This window comes from Pteronotus mesoamericanus, unplaced genomic scaffold, assembly GCF_021234165.1.
Source record: "Pteronotus mesoamericanus isolate MK-2021 breed Mesoamerican mustached bat unplaced genomic scaffold, CSHL_Meso_final contig_180, whole genome shotgun sequence".
Taxonomy (NCBI): domain Eukaryota; kingdom Metazoa; phylum Chordata; class Mammalia; order Chiroptera; family Mormoopidae; genus Pteronotus; species Pteronotus mesoamericanus.
The window spans coordinates 4,905,489-4,923,462 of NW_026555076.1; the positions used below are offsets into that span (position 1 = coordinate 4,905,489).

Sequence of the window (17,974 nt, forward strand, 5' to 3'; positions counted from 1 at the left end):
TTTGGTTTCATTATTTATAAAATTATGTCAACTGTTAAAATAAGTTTAAGAAATTCTAGAATAATTTGAGAGTAGCCAAGCTTTGTGTATGTGTGACTATAAATACAAATATCAATATAAGATATATGCACATAATTGCTATTCATATTTTTCTGTGAAATAAACAATTGCTGGATAACAAATTTTTCAATATTGTACAAATTTAAGTAAAGGAAAAAATGAATATGAAGTCTATTTCACCCTTTTGTTTTCTCGGAATTTGCTATCTAAGCTGCACATTAAAAAATGTTAAATAATTGGTATCTTTTTTAAATATTAATTTACTAATTTTGATAGGTAAATTGAATTATAAGTAAAAATATGTGTTCAATAAATCCACAGACTGTGTCCTTTATGAAATTATGTCATACCATAATATGTCATAATCGAAATACCATGGACCACACCTCATCATTTTCTCTCTCTTCAGAAGTACTTTATAATCTGGTGAATCATGTTTCCAGATAGCACAAGTGAATTAGCAGCATGAGCATAACAGATAAGTTCCGCCTTACAGAACTGCAGCATCAGCCTTGTGTTTGTTCTGTCAACATCTCCTGAGTCACCCGGGAAAATTTAATTCTCAGCTATCAAGGTTATTGTTTTGTCTTTCTTATACACAAAAATTATAAGTATTTATTGAACACAGACTGTGAGTCACACACATATTTATTAGACCTCCTTTAGCAAATGGATCTCCCGACTGAAGACTATAATTTTATATCTCTGATTGTGAATCCCAAAAGTTGACAGTTTACTGGTTTATTCCTGATAGCAGTTACCTGGTAGGCACTCATTAAATATTGTCCTAATGAACAAAAGTGTAATTGAGGGAATTATGAAAGCTCATTCACAGTTTCTTTCTCTTTTGTCCTTATTTGGGTTGAAGACTTATTTTACTCTGTCTCTGCAAGCTCCAGGATGAATAAATGGTATAAAACTAACATTAAATAATTTACTTTAAAATTTTGTAATTAGAATGACTCATCCTTAAACAAAGATATAGCATCAAGAAGATAATATCTCCTTCATTATCATAGTCCCACACAGAATAACTACGTTGTTTAAACACCATGATATATCTGAATATTTGTAAGAAATACAGCTGGTACATAAGGAAATGTGAATCGGCAGCCACTCTTGCCTATATTTTAATACCCCATTACACAGTCAGATTTTGACTGTCAGAAATCATGACGAAGATTGACTCCAAAATGACTCTAAGTGGTTGTCCTAACTTCTCTCCAAAAATTAGGTAATAAAAAAATCTTTTAAAAATTTGTTCTTATTCCTTTTTTATATCATTTTTGTTAAAGATGTCTGAAATGGAAACCATAGCAATGAAATAACCCAAGAGGAAATATTTATTAAAGGGGTAGGAAGGGTAAAGAAACTTATATTTAATGAAACTTGATTCTGTACTAGGCACTAATAATCATTGCTTCACTATTAATTTCATTCTCAAGGTAAATCCGTGACCTATATAATTTCAAAAAAAAGTGAATAGACTTTAAATCTTACTTTTATGCAGCATGCTTAGCCCTATTTTGTTAGCCAACCAAGTTTCTGCAATTTCTATATTTTCTATCATTAAAAAAAGATAAAAATGGGTCAGGGGTGGGTAGGTGGAGCATGGAGAATTTTTAGGACTGTGAAAATACACTATATAATGCCATAAAAATGGACACATATCATTGTACAACTGTCCAAGTCCATAGAATACACAGAGCAAGAATAAGCCCCAATCCTATGGTGTTTATGATGTATCAATGTAAGTTCGTCAACTGTGACACATGTACAATTGTGGTGGGGGACACTGATAATGGCTATACCTTTTCTGGGGGCAGGGGTCTATGGGGAATCTCCGTACCTTCCCTTTAAGTTTTGCTGTGAATTTTAAAACTGCTGTAAAAAAAAAAGTCCTAATACTAATATTTTTTAAAGACAAAGAGACAGAGCAGTATAGAGGAAAGAACACTTTCCTAGGATTTGTATAACTATTATCATATGCCTGCCTCTGCCCTGCACTAGAGGGTAACCTTAGGTAGGTCCTATATGTTGTCTGGGCCTATTTACTCCTAAATTATAGAAGTTGAGGCAGATGATTTATATAAAAAACATTCCATCTCTGATCTTTTGTTTCATTAACTATGTCATTATATAAAGCTGTGTTTTATGCTTATCATTTAGTTGTAACCATCAAATTATTACAGTGCATTGTGAAATGTTCTCCTATTTCTGATTAGAAGAATGTTGTGTTATCTGTGCTATTGATAAATATTTTAAGATGTTGTACATACTTAATGTTGCAATATAAGGATCTAAATATATTGGAAGGTATGGTTAAGCAGTTGAAGGTCTAACTTACCTTTAAAAGCTGGCTTGGCAAAATGCAGAATGTCCATGTGTTTTAATATGACAACAGTTCAAATAAATAAATATATGTTTGAGACAGAGAGAGAAAGAAAGAAAGAGGGAGAGGAAGAGAGGAGAGAAAGTTTGTTTTAAGAGCACGGAATAATGCCAGAAAGATATATGAAGGAAAGCAGAAAAAGAGACTGCTTTCTTTTGCAGGATGCTAAAATTGACTGTATGCTGTCATTTTGTCCCAGTTGAATATGTACCATGTGCTTGTATTACCCCTTCGAATTATTAGTACAGTTAATTTGAATGGATTTTTAGAATGAAAATGAATACCAGTTATAAAGTTGTGTATTAGTTTTCTGTCCCTGCTGGAACAAATCACTGCAAATTTAAATGCTTAAACAATGCAAATTTATTATCTTATGTTACTCTAGTCTCACCAGTCTAAAATCAGTTCTTCATCAAAACTCTGGGAAGGATCTTTGTCCTTTTCAGTTCTAAAAGTTCTTCATCAAAACTCTGGGAAGGATCTTTGTCCTTTTCAGTTCTAAAACAACCATTCCTTGGTTCTTCCTCTCCCTCCATCTTCAAAGCCAACAATAGCTTATCTGGTTTTACTCACATGGCATCACTCTGAAGGACTCTTCTGCTTTCCTTTTTGACTTCTAAGAACTCCCGTGGTTAAATAGCATCATCTCCTCATCTCAACATTTATCACATCTGCAAAGTCCCTTCTGCTATGTGAGATAACATATTCACAGATTCTGGGAATTAGGAGGTGGGCATAGTCAGCAGACCATCAATCTACCTACCATAAGTCATAAACAAAATTTTGAGGTAACTTCCATTCCTAAATCAAACTTGCTCTGGTAGAGAAGGAGCCTTAGGAACAGCTTCCTGTATGTCCCATACGAATTGACCAACTGTACTTGTTGACCACTGTGTGTGTTTATACTTTTTCTGATTAGATTTGTTTTTGTTATCCAGTTTTAATATTTCTAATTTAGCTTTTCACAGCTCCCCATGCTGAATGCTCCCACACTTAATGGAACATTCCTTGATATTAATGGATTCAATAGTATTTTTTTTCCTCTACTGTATGCCAAACTGGGGCTTTGTATAGTGGTGATAAAGGATAGGAAAGATGTTTATTGATTAGTATTGGCAAGGATGTGGAGAAAAGGAAAGCCTCATGCACTGTTGGTAGGAATGCACAGTGGTGCAGCCACTGTGGAAAGCAGCATGGAGTTAACTCAAAAAATTAAAAATGAAAATGCCTTTATGACCCAACAATTCCACTCTGGGGATTTATCTGAAGAAACCTAAAACAGTGATTTCAAAGAATCTATGCACCCCTATGTTCATTGCAGCGTTGTTTACAATAGCCAATATTTAGAAGCAGTCCACGTGCCCATCAGTAGATGAATAGATAAAAAAGCTGTGGTACATTTACACAATGGAATGGTACTCAGCCATAAAAACAGAAGAAAATCTTACTTTTTGCAACAACATGGATGGACCTGGAGCGTTTTATGCTAAGTGAATAAGCCAGTCAGAGAAAGAAGAACAATGTGATTTCACATATATGTGGATCTAATGAACAAAATAAATCAAGAAACAAAGTGGAAACAGATTCATAAATACAGAGAACATCTGACAGCTGTCAGCAAGGAGGAAGGTTAGGAGGCTAGGTGAAAAAGGTGAAGAGATTATGCAAAAGAAAATTAAAAAGAACAACTCATAGACAACAGTATGGTGATTACTAGATGGAAAGAGGGGTTGGTGAAGTTAGAAGAGGGTAAAGGGGTTATAAATGGTGATGGAAGGAGTCTTGGCCTGGGGTGGTGAACACACAATATGCAGATAACGTATTATAGAATTGTACACTTGAAACCTATATAATTGTGTTAACCAAGGTCACTTCAATAAATTCAATACAATTTAAAGAAAAGAATAGAAAACATGTGAGTATGCGGGTGGGGGGAAGATCCACTTCAAAGGTCTTTCATCCAGCTTCTAGAAATCAAAGCAATTTATGTAGACCTGTGTTACTGAAACCTAATGCTTTTTTAAGTCCTCCATTTTTAAAAAAAAGCCAGGAGAAGTCTCATATACTTTACCTTTCATAGAATGTGACATTTTACACATTGTCTGAGAAACGTAATTTTAGAATCCTGATGGTACTATGATATAGCCTTTTAATAATTTAGGTAGCTTAGAAACAGAGAACTAAATATTTCTAAAGTTTGAAAATTATATTTGCCTTCTCTTCTCGCCCCCATGGCTATATTTGTAGGATGCGGAGGCAGTGAGCTACATAGTAAGAACATGGTGTCTGGACTTGAAACCTGATTCCCACCTACCCTATTGTGTAACCTTGAAAACACACTTAACCTTATGGAGCTTCAGTTACTTCATTCTTTAAAATGGAAAACAATGTTTATCTCAGAATATTTTTAGTATTAGGATCCTAGAAAATAATCATTTTTTAATGTGATCTTCAGTTTTCCAATGTGTTCATTCCCGTTTATTTTTGAAGGATTATTAAAAACTTGAAATTCAGGGAAGATAAGTGTTCTGACTTGTTTTTCTATATATTTTTCTAAGTTATTGTTATAATGCTTGGTACAGTAGGTTTTTGAGACTTCATGGAATAATTTTGAAGTGATGCTTCCAAAATGCAGTGTTTGTCGTTTACCTACCAAATCTGTTTTTCACGCTTGTGAAAGAAAGAAAAGCATTTATATGGTTTTATAAAATGTATTTCCCTCTATATTTATGAGCACCTGAAATTCACCATAAATATAAAGAATTCCTCCATCCAGCAACATTTCAACACCAGGACAAATGTGACATTTTGCAGACTGAAAAGTTTCATTTCTTGTTGATTTCTTCCTGAAAATTGCTTTATTAAGTTTTATGTTAAATTCACTTTTTCATAGTGTATCTTAGTTTTTAAGTATCATAATGATTTTATGATTGTTTTTTAAAGAACTCTTTATAGATACATACTCAAATAGCACAGCTGACATACAGCTGACATTATCCAATGTTGTCTGGGATTTGCTTCAACATATTCTGGGATGAGGAAGGAGACATGGCACAGAGAGGTGACAACAACGACCCCAAATAGACCGTTGACAAGGCTGATGGGTAGTGGTGGTAAACTTTCCCTTCTTCCCATCTAGGCTCTTTGGCTGGTCTAATAATTAAGTTGACATTAGACAGTTGAACAGGAGAAAACCAAATTTCATTTCTAATGTACAGGAGACCCATAAAAGTATGAAACTCAAAGGAGTGAACATAGGAGAAAGCTTTCCTATCTTTTAAACAAAGAAACCATAAATTTTTGAAGAACTGACAAGAAAAAGGAGTTTAGGTTTGGTGAAGTAAGTGGTTGGAAAAGTAACAAAGTTTGTTTATATGTCTTCCTTGGCCCAGAATTCTCTACCTTTGTTGACAAGGATGCCTTCTAACCTCATGGTACAGGGAGGGTACCTTTCACATGGAAGATTCATTTCCCACTTTCAGGGGGAGGGTCGGAGGGTCAGAGGGTCCTTCTTGTACTTGCTCTTTCTCAAGATATTTTAATTCAAAATAACCAATAGACAAAAGTGGCATATTCTTGTTCCCTTTATATGTATTCTTCCTTTTTTTTTGGTACATTTTTAATTTTTTCTTTATCATTTTAAATCACCTTGTTGCTCACACTCAACCTGTGGTCCCTGTCCCCTGTTCCCCTTACTCACCTGATCTGTTGGTGCCTACCTACAATGTTCCTTCAGTGCCATGCAAGCTGTAGCCTTTCCCAAAGTACCATTTGCCTTTCCCTCAATCTCATCCTCCTTAGGTACTTACTGCCCCTCATGTCATTTACCTCAGTTAAATGCTATCGCCGTGCCCTTTTCTATCATCTCTATCACGGTTACACATCGTACTTCGTGGTAATTGCCTAATCCTGCGTCTAAAATGAAATCTCTCAGTGGAGGGATTATGTTATCTTGGTTATATGGTATTGTCACTGTTGCCCACAGAGAAGGAATGGGTTCTAAAGAAATATTTGCTGATTGAAATCACACACACACCAGAAGAAAGTTACTTTAATTTCATATTACTCTGTTTTCTGTGTCTCAAATAATATCCACTGGGGAAAAGCCTATCAGTGACCTTTGCTCCTTCATCATGACTTTATATCCTCAATAAGTCAAGCATGAAGTTGTTTCTTTGCTACCTCTTATTTTTACTAAATTCACTGAAAATAAGTATGAGTAATAATATGAAGGGGGGAAAAGAAACCAGAGTAAGAAGATAGGTATCAAATTGGCAACTTTACAAATCTTTTCTTTGATGATTACTTTTGATTGGTGTTTATATCTTCACCTGAAAATTGACTTTGTAAATGCCAGATAGTTATAGTCAGACTGGTTTTTGAAGACAAAAAATGCTAGCTGTTATAATGCTAGGCACATCCAATTTTCCATCAACACAAACAACACGTTGACCTCAGGTATTTTTCATCAGTAGCTGAGATTATTCTCAACAAGTAAATAAACATTTTTTTTTTATTTTTGAGGAAGCTTAGGCACTTTTGAAGAATTGGAAAAACTTGAAAATATTCCATATGCCATTCTTAAATGTATTTTAGTATAGGTTCCCTAAATCCACATGGACTATTGTAGTAGGGCAAAGATGCAAGGATGTAACTGGCTATCATACCAAAGATTGTAAAGGAAAATGATAATATTAAAAACTCCAGGACCTAAAATCTGAGATCTACTTTATTTTTCTTTGGGAGGAGAAATGTAATATTTCTAGGAAATATAATCAAGATCAGAAGTTGAAATTCTTAAGCAAAGATATTAAAGGCATAACATCTTCCAGGAAGGACATAAACTCTTAAACTTGTTTACAACACTATATAGAAAATGAGTAAAATTTGAGTTGAAAAAATGGTGTAAGTGGAGAAACCAATGAGGACTTTGTGGTAGTAAAACTTGTTTCTACTTTATGAGAAAAGCTGTGTTCATTTTTCCGATTAACATATCTCCATATTTTATTTGTCTTATTCATTGGTCACATGAATGCCTATGGATATGTGTAAAATTTGAAATAAATGTGTTAGGAAAAAACTTCTGCTACTAACTGAAAAGTCACCTGTCATGTATTAGGCACTGAAGTCATACTAATGAATGAATTAATGAATGAATTCCTTTATAATAATAATAGATAAAGTTTTTAAGTACTTTACTACATACCAAGCACTGTTCTAATTATAACATAAGTGTAAAGTTAATTTAGTCCTCCATACATCCCTATGAGGTCAGTGTTATTATAATCCATTATATAACCGAGTCACACAGAAGTTAAACAGCTTGATAGTTGCTGGCATTAACAACTAACGTATATGGCCAATAGTTAGATGGCTAAAAGGTGGCACAGTCCAGATACCAACACAGGCATTTATGTTTCCCAGGCACAATCCTACTTTGTTATGCAAAACTGTCTTTAGTTTGTAGACAAAGACCAATAGGGAAAAGTACATACTTTTATAAATAAATAGCTCTAGTTCTTTTTCATGTCTCAGTACAATGAAAAGATCATGCCCACAAACCTTGCAAATGATGGCTCACTAAGAAAAGCTTCTGAGGGAAGAGAGGATGGAGGCTGTGGGCAGTTCTCCACAGGTGGCTGTGAAGGGTTGCCTTTCTTCCTGTTCTCTGACATCACAGCTGACAACTGCTACCTCATTTCACTCTTGAATGTCTCCATTTTCTCAAGATAGTTTCCACATTCTAAAAGGTGGGTTTGGGACTCTATCTAATATCTTTCTTTCTCCAAATTTTGCGGTTCTGAAAATGTATATCTATGTTCTGCTATGCAAGTAAAGTATTGAGAGTAGAAAAAGAGAATAAAAAAGCTCTTTCTTAATGCTTAGTCAATTGACAGTAACCTCCATAATTTTTAGTTTTATTCCTCTAAGTCTTCAGAGTTTCAGTTACTTCCTGCCACAGTGGCGTTCCCGGCCACACCTCATCTCCTACAGTTTGCTAGACCTCTCCTTGGAGACAGAATGAAAATTATGGTAGTGCAGGATCCAGACTTGATTATCAGCAATCCCCATCCCATTCTACTGGCTCTTTAATATCCCCATTCCCTTTAGGGGCATACACACTGTGATCTAGTGCTGCCTAAAGTACCCATGTTCAGCACTCTTGAAGTTACATGCTTGCCTCGAGACCAGAGATTAATGTGGACTTAAAGGGACTCTTCACTTCAACCTGAATGTAGGGCTGATATTTCCAAAGTCTGTATTTGTCAGAGTTTAATCACTAAAATCTATACATATTTCTTCTAGGTTTAGCATCAAATTAAAAGTCAAAATGCCTCCAGCTTTGCTAGTTACTAGCTGCATGTGCTTGAGCAATATGCTTAATTTCCTCTACTTCTTATATATGAAAATATTAACTTGGTACCTACCTTTAAATCTTCATAGTGATGTTGGTTGCATCAAAGGAATTGAGGTATTTTTGAGTGCATGGCAGTTATTATTATTTGTGGTCAAAGCTATGTTCCTTGATTAGACATGAAATCAATATTATTTTATATGGTGAGGTTATGTTGAACCCATATAAAGTGAATGATTCTTATTTTCATTTACCTGATCAATAAAGTTTCAAATCAATTCATTGGTGATGACACAGGAACTTAAAAAAATGTTTGTGCAACTAAATACACAACATAGGTAACATTAGATGTTTTTATAATCAAGATAATCTGAAGTTTTTAATAAGCTATATTACACATGGACTGCTAACAATGCACAATCACTGTCTTATTTCCTTTATAATAGTGCCTTTAGTGTTCCACCGAAACATAGCCAGTGAATGCACAATACTCTAGTTATAATTATGAGGGGCTCTGTATATTACAGCAACTCCACTGTGTCTGCTGTTAGCTAGAAGAATGCTGGGAGCAACAACAGCTACTATCAACAGGGAGCCATATTAATTATTTGAAATGTGCCTCATAAGAGGAATCAGCAGTTTATTACAAGTTGAATATTACTTTAAACGGGAAGGTTACTCTAACTGTTATCGTAGTCTATGTATCATTAACTTTCCTTGTTTAGGAAAAGAGATTAACAACCCTGTAAATTGCTGTAGTAAATGTGTAAAATACAACTTCATATTCCCATCGTAGAAAGAGTGTAGTGGGTCCCCACTTCTACCCCAAACTTCTTTGTATAAAGTAGCTTCAGAAATTAAACTGATTCTGTAATTATGCTTTCGTGTTATAAAATCCAATTTTCTTCCTGGATCATCATTATATAAACTATAGCTCCTTTGAACGTTAGAAAAAAAATTGGGGGGTGTTTAATATAGTCATTTTTTTAATCAGTCTCACATCCTTCAAATTAACTTTAATACTTTAACTCACAAGACAGAAAGTATATTACAGATACTTATCTGAGCTTGCAGAATGCTTTGTAAGCAGGAGAGAATGACTTCATCTACTTGTTTTTTAATTTAATTTTATTATTTTTTTTAAGATTTTATGTATTTATTTTTAGAGAGAGGGGAAGGGAGGGAGAAGAAAGGGAGAGAAGCATCAGTATGTGGTTGCCTCTCACGTGCCCCATACTGGGGACCTGGCCTGGAACCCAGGCACATGCCCTGACTGGGAATCGAACCAGTGACCCTTTGGTTCGCAGGCCAGTGCTCAATCCGCTGAGCCACACCAGCCAGGACTACTTGTTTTTTTATACTGTGGTTATTTATTATTTTATTTTTTCTCATCAAATACTATAAACAAGAATAGAATTCTATTAAAGAATGTAAGTAAATCATAAAAATAAAAATTAATTGGGGTTGTAAAGTTATTAAAATAAATACTACTCAAAGTGTTATCTGACATTGATGCCAGTCTGTACCCTGTTTATTACTGACCTACAATGTATAAGTGAAGAAATTGAAAGTGTTTAGAAAAATGTATAACAGATTGATAGAGTACTTAATGTCTGTTTAATCTAACAATTAAAAATTAGGACTTGTATTTTGTATGTCTTTTTTTGTTTGTTTTTCCATTTCATATTTCTTAAATCAGTCTAATTGTATTTTTAAGTGTCACTCCACAGTAAAATGGTAATTGTACAATAGCAACAATGAAAACTGAATTGTATAAGAAAGGCTGATTTCATTGGTTGATGCTTGGAGGACACAATGTTTCTGTGTCTGGTTAGATTGGTCTGCACTCTATCATGGCTATTAATTCAGTGAGGAGAGAGAGAATGTGATGTCATAGAAAAAATAAAAAGACCTGACTGCTATGTCTCTCATGTTTATGTTTGGGTCCACAGGACAGGCACATCATGGACAGGTATCGTACATCTCTCCACCAGTTCACCTTGACTCTGAGCTAGAAAGACCTCCTGTTCGAGGTGAGTTGTTTTTTTTCCCTTAATTTAAAGAAAATGGAACTTATTTATTCTTTGATTAAGGTAATCAATTAAATTAAAGAAAATTGTAAATATTTTACAATGCAGAATCTCTTTAAAAAGCAGGGGAAAATGGTGTATAAGAAATCTGATGACAGAATGAGCAAGTCTTATTTATAAATTAAAATGTGAAATATTGTTCTGAGAAGTGTTTGTAAAGCAAAGTAAGAATTAGGGATGCATCATGATTCAACTAGTGGAAGCCTGGTTGAAAACCAACCTAGATTTAGAGATCACCAGATCGCCATATTTTTAATTTTAATTTTCTCCTTCTATTATCTTATTTTTTAAGTTTTTTAATTGTTCAAAATCATTTTCCTGCCACCACTTTCCCCTGCCCCACCCACCCCCACCTCCCACCCTCAATCCTTCCCCTCTTTGGCTTTGTTCATGGGTCCTTTATACATGTTCCTTGACTTGACCCTTCGTCTTCTTTCAAGGACCATTTCTGTAGTTTGTTATTATCTTATTTTTTATAAATTAAGATAGCTTAATCTAAATCATTGACATAATTTATTTCCTTACAAATTGATATTTTATATTTTATTATTCTTTTAAGTCATTTTAGTATTAATAACATTTAGTTTTAAAATGCGTAAGTTAAAATTATGCATTTTAAATGGATACCACCTGTTTAAAGAGTTTTTTAGAGAAACTAGTCATACAAAATAAAAGTTAAAATACCATTTATAATTATATAATCTAAGTACAGAATTTGTGTTTCTGCTTTTAAGAAATACTTATTAATGATTTTCAAGCATTTTATAATAAAGTTCATGCGATACAGACATGTCCTTTTATTAATATCAAATATCCTAAGTTTAATTTTTCAGTTTAAAGTAATGCAGTATATTTTCTTATACCTTCAAAAGTATTAATTACATGACAGAATAAAACCATTAGGTTTGATTTTTGTGAGCATGTTTCTTATACCTGCCATTTCTTCTGAAGGGGTCTCTCACCTTTCCTTTCCTACTCATTAAGTTTTTACCAGTGTTTCAAGGCCATTAGCACCTCCTCCCTCAGGCAGCCGATCCCCACACCACGGTCCCTGTCCATGGGCCATGCTTATATATTCTTTGGCTCATCCCTTCACCTTCTTTCATCCAGCCCCATCCCCTTTCCCCCGACTGCTGTCAGTCTGTCCTCTGTTAAGCTTCTGTGTGTCTGAACTAGGGAGGAGCTAAGAGAATGGCTCTGTTCCCCAAGTGCCCCCTGTGCTTGGCTCAGTTTTTACACTTAAGACATTGTATTTTATATTCTATTGTGCATGCTCCGCTTTCTCTTCTGTGAGGGCCTTGAAGGCAGAGAGTGTCATTACTACTATTTCTCCTCCAGCCACTGGCCTGTGCTTGACACATCATAGGCACTCATACAACAATTTCTAAGTGGCTGAAATGAAAGGGGACAACCTCAGTTCTAAAGGGTGCATCATCAGTTTTCAAGGAGAAAAGGGAGTGGGGACAAACAATAAGGGAATCCCAAGAAGAGGGAAGCAGAATGAACCAAAACATAAATATTTGGAAGTTGTGGTATTTTTAAGGAAATATGCTAGGAGCAAAGTAAAATGGGAACAGTTCTAAAGGAAAAGACTGGAAAGATGTATGTAATAGGGCAGCTCATGAAGGATTCTGTATCACATGCCAAGGACTTTGTATTTTATCATGGAAAAATTGATGAAACATTTTTAATTTTTACACACTTTTCCTAAGTTAGTGGGATGTTACATCATAACATTATCAGTTCCTGATCTGAGAAGCATAGCTATGGCGTTGGTGTAGATGATGACAGACCGGCAGAGGCAGGCTGTTTCAGGAGTACTGGTAAACGATGACTGGAAAATTAGGAATGTGTTGGCGGCAATATCAGGGTCTGAGAAATATTTTGAAGAGACCGGGAAAAGGAGGAGAAATGCCTCTAAGGTTTTTTTTATATTGATTAACAGCTTGGCTGCTTATGACATAATCCCTCACCATGAGGAATGCATGCATTTTAAATTGATGCATTGTTTTAGACATGTTAATTCTTAGCAGAATGTTGTTCCTGTGAAGGATGGAAGCCTACTTTTGCAAGTTGGTGACCTTAATATAATTCAGTTTTTCAGACATGATCTCAGTATGATTTGAGAAGAGTACTATAAAGCCTTGGATAGGATGTGTGATAATCCACTAAAAGTTAGCGGCTTTTAACAAGAAACATTTGTTAATAGTTCTCAGAGTTGGTTGAGTCATGTGTGTGCTGACTTGGATGTCTAGTAGTTGGCAGGCTGGTTGGTTTTGCAGGCAGAGGGAACTCACATGTGGTAAGTCAACTGGATGTCATCTAGGGCGATGACCATATGGCCCTCGTTGTCCAGCAGCACAGCAGAAGCACGTTCCCATGGTGATAGGATTTTCAGCAATACATTAGCAAGTCCCAAAGTTCAGATATTTTTCAGGGCTTTGCTTGTGTCAAGTTTGCTTTGTCTCATTGGCCAAAGCAAGTCAGCCAGCCCAAGATATCAGAGAGCAGAAATAGACTCCATTTTACAAATCGAAGGATCTTGAATACAGAAAGACAGGAATTTGGACCATTTCAAACTACCATAATTAGGGAGATAAAGAATAAAATAAATTTAGAGTGAAATAAGACAAAAACTGACTGACAAAGGGAAAGGATTTAGAGCTAATAAACTTAAACTTGGAAGTTCTAGAACTTTCTTTCATTTCCTCCACTAATACACAGAAGATCAGAAATAAGAACTTCACAGTGTCTTTGTGAAGATTCGGGGTAATACAGAGTAAAGTCTGGTATCTGGTAGGCCCTAGATAAAATGTGGCTATTACTATGTGCTTTTGGGTTCATTGCTCTGGCATATGGGAAGAAATTGCGCTTTGAAGCCAAGCAGACCAGCATGACCTTAGAATTAGTGTCTTGATAACTTCTAGTTCTCATATCATTTCCCTACTTACATTGACCCAGAGACCCTCCTAAGCTGCACTGTGATTAATAGTATTACAGTGATAGTCACTAGCTCATGTGCTAGAGTCCTACAGTTAAAAAAATAATAATAGTTAGATCAAGAGGTTTATAATAATCACCAAAATAACATTGCAAAAATAATGTGTTTTTTTCTTAAATCTAATATTTTATTTCTAAAATAATGTTGAAAATGGGATAGATATGGTATAATACCATTACTTTGGAAACATGAATATTCCCCTTCAACTTTCAGCTATCGCCCATCATCTTTACTGACTATTTTTAATTATACTGTAAACTGCTGAAAATTATATGCAGTCAAATTTTACAAATGAACTATATTATATATCTATTTATGTATATCTACATTTATTTATATGTGTGTGTGTATATATATATATGTGTGTGTGTGTGTGTGTGTGTGTGTGTGTGTGTGTATAGTCTAGCCAGAAGGTATCCATCCATGTCATATGAAAAATAGAGGCATTTATTGAAGATATAAGATACAAAAAACATTGTACATAAGACAATGATGCCTCAGTCCCCTTCAAAGTAGTCACCTTGGGACCTCACACAGTTTTCCCCATTGTTATCACCTTTCCCATCATATTTTCCTGAATCTCATTGATAGTCTGAAATCTCTTCCCTTTCAAAGGGGATTTTAGCTTTGGGAAAAAGCAGAAGTCACAGGGTGCAAAACTAGGCTGTAGTGGGGCTGAGTCATGTGGGTGATTTGATGTTTCACCGAAAAACTCTGCATGAGAAGTGATACATGAGCTAGCACATTTTCGTAGTGAAGCTGCTGATCACCAGTTACCCATAACTGTGGCCTTCTGAGTCATCTGAATAGTTTCTGTGGAGGAATGTTCAAGCTTAATGCAAAATTTGATACATATTCATTGCTCTACTCACTCAGTCATTTTGAATGCAATGGTCACACAGTATATGTGCTCACTCAACGGTGTCTACAGCCCCCACCAACTAGTACAGTGAAGTTGTCATTGTTCAGGCGTGCACATTCCAGTCCACTGTCATTGGCTCTCAGGTTATGTCAACGTAGCATGCAAACTGTTCTCATTATATTAACAATGCTGGACTTTTAATGGACAGACCTCTGTCTGTGCGTGTGTGTGTGTGTGTGTGTGTGTAGGTCTATATAGAGAGATCTAGATAAATATAGATATCTATAGATAGATATATCTATATATCTATATATATAGAGAGAGAGAGAGAACCTCTCATGTTTATTATAGGTTTTTATTTGAATTAATACCATAAGATAAATTAGTTTCTTTAAATAATTTGGAATTTTATCTCCAATAATTTTTTGTAAGATTATGTAGCAATATCTTCTGAACTGCCTGAAAACTAACATTAGCTAATCATGTTACCTTTTCTTTTTCTATTTTTTGCTATAATTTTATACATACTATGAGTATAAAAGATACAGCTAGATATTCCTTTTCCCATGTTGACCTATAGCTGTCTATATTTACTTTCTTGTCTACATGTTTGTTAATATTTCAGGAGTTGTTGCCTTATAAATTAATTCTTGTATATTTTATAGTCTTGACCTTTTTTAATAGGAAAAGCACACTCAATTTTTGATACTTATCAAGATAGCCAAAAAAATTGTGTACTAATATAGTTACAAATATCAGCAAACAGAACTTTCTAATAGAAAATATGAACTATCTAACATAAAATCACACATTATATTGCTTCAGATATTTTACCATTTATTTTGTTCTCATCTGAAATATTTTGGATTTCTTAGAATTATTTTTTAATAGTGATTGTACTTCGAGTTTTTGAGACAATGCGCTAATTATTGGTAACTCTGAAATTGTGTTTTAAAACCCTATTTTGAAAAATAATTATATAACTGCTGTTCAAAATATACATAGATATAGACATAACAATTTCATCCCCTCCCACTTTTTTTAACCCCTTCAAGTTCTACATCACATATGAAACATTTTGGTTTTAATTCACGTGTCACCGTCCTACCTCCTTTCAATTTTCTTGATTTCTTTCAGTTTTGCTCATATTTTAGGGAAAATATTTTGGGAGATTAATATATTTGTTTGTCACAGTATATTTTTCTTTGGAATTGTGCATTTTAATTGTGGCCAACAAGCTTTTAGTAACCATATGGAAAATGTTGTACTGTTACCAAATAGCCTGGAATAAAATGTTGTAATCAGCATTTCAAAGTAACCAAAATATATCCATTCAATGGCACTTACCCACTGATGAGTAAATTTGAGAGATTCTGTTCTTTAATTCTAATGTGATCATACATGGCATTTGGTCACATAATTTATGTCTGTGGTGACTTTATATGCATTCTTCAATTTACAGATTTTATTATTGAGTAGGGGTGTAAATTCCAATAGTTTACTGGTGCATTAATGTCACAATACATTACAAGGTCATTAACCAGAGCTGCCACTATAAATAGAAAAATACTCGCAGCTCTCACTATAAACTACTTCATAAAAAATCCTGAATCAGCATTTACCATTATAGTAATTTTTCTTGCCATATGTCTCATTAATTAGGACTTTTAAAAAAACCTAGCTTTATCTAAAAGCACTATTTTTTAAAGCTTTCATTATGAAAAATAACTTTGTTATAATTTAGTAGTTAATTTAATGGGATATATTATACATTTCTGTATGCAAATAAATCCTATATAGTTTTCAGATGTATGTCCCAATTTTATATATTATACTTAGAAATGAAAGACTAATTTGATAATTTTGTAGTGGATTTGTAAATAACCACAGTGGAATTCTTGGAAGGGCTCATTAAGAGTTGCAATTTTGAAGGTATGTGTCCTTGCCAAATCTCCTTTCTTCCTCAACCTTTATTTTGTCCCCTAACTACTCATATGTAAAACACTCTACATGAGTATGTTTTCTACATACTCATATGTAAAAAACTAGACAAGAATTATGTCTACTTACAGTCAGAATCACTCAATGAAAATAGCTGGGTGAGACTTTGCTTTGGAAGCTAAATTAGAATCCTAAACAGATGCCTATATTATTTGATAATCAAATACACAGTTGGTGCATCCCCTTCAGTTATATCTTTGTTATTTTGTATTTGGCTTTGTTTTGTTTCATTGTTTCCCAATAGAATTTGGTGACTACCTTGGCAGTCAATTATAGAACACAACTCAGTTATTCTTTACTGCATAACCAGCAATTCCAGTTCGATAAGTTCCTTTTAATAACCAAAAAAAAAAAAAAAAGATGAACTTCTGAAAAGTATTCTCCATCTTCATTACTAAGGCTGATACCGTCATGTTCTGCTACATAAAAAATTTGATAGTTACCAGATACACGTCACCTTTCCAAAGTGGTAACCCACTAGTAATAAAGCCGGTGAATACCACATTGTTTTTATTTTATAATATGTTGTATAACCTTTCTTAAGTAGAGTCTTACATTTAATCAGAAGTCTAATACTAAATATTATTTGAGCATTTGCTAATTGTTGACAGTTACCATTTATACTCATAGAAACATTGGACATTTTGGGGACATTTGAAAAACTACATCTATGTTTTTACTTTTTTTCTATAATAACTGAGTAATATAAACATAGTTTAGTTAGCATATAATCAGTGAGCTAGAATAACGCCAGGCATTAAGTTTCGTGTGCAAACTGAATTGCATTCAGCAAGTCCACACACAGAAAATATTTTTTAAGTTTAAAATAAACAGATGGTCCTGCCTGCTGCATCTATATTAAAAATAGGCTTTAACCAGAGAGTTAGCATCACAAATTAGAGATATTAACACACGACATTATCTAGCAAAATGTAAAAACATTTGAAATTGATTAAAATAAAATAGGAACAAGACATCTGGCATTCTTATTGAGGCGTTTCCAGGCCTGTTCTTTAATATTCATAGTGGGGCTTTTCTACTTCAATAACTTGATCTGGTTAGCAGACATTATATAGGAGAACATAATTCTCTAGCTTTAGCCACTCTTAACCCAAAGGCATAAAAAGGAAGCTTGCATATAACAGAGCACTTTGACCATGTTAAATAAACACCACTTTCCTACACTTGTAAATGCCAAACATTTTTGCTGTGT

General features: G+C 34.2%; 1 protein-coding gene across 18 annotated transcripts in view; it reads left to right on the forward strand.

Annotated features, from left to right (window-relative positions):
* Positions 1–17,974, forward strand: part of ADGRL3 (adhesion G protein-coupled receptor L3) — a 464,227-nt gene that overhangs the window by 244,739 nt on the left and 201,514 nt on the right. For all 18 annotated transcript variants that reach the window (XM_054566788.1, XM_054566790.1, XM_054566791.1 and 15 more), the window contains one exon: positions 10,760–10,840. In XM_054566788.1, coding sequence (XP_054422763.1) covers positions 10,760–10,840 — 81 coding nt within the window. The remainder of the gene's footprint in view (positions 1–10,759; positions 10,841–17,974) is intronic.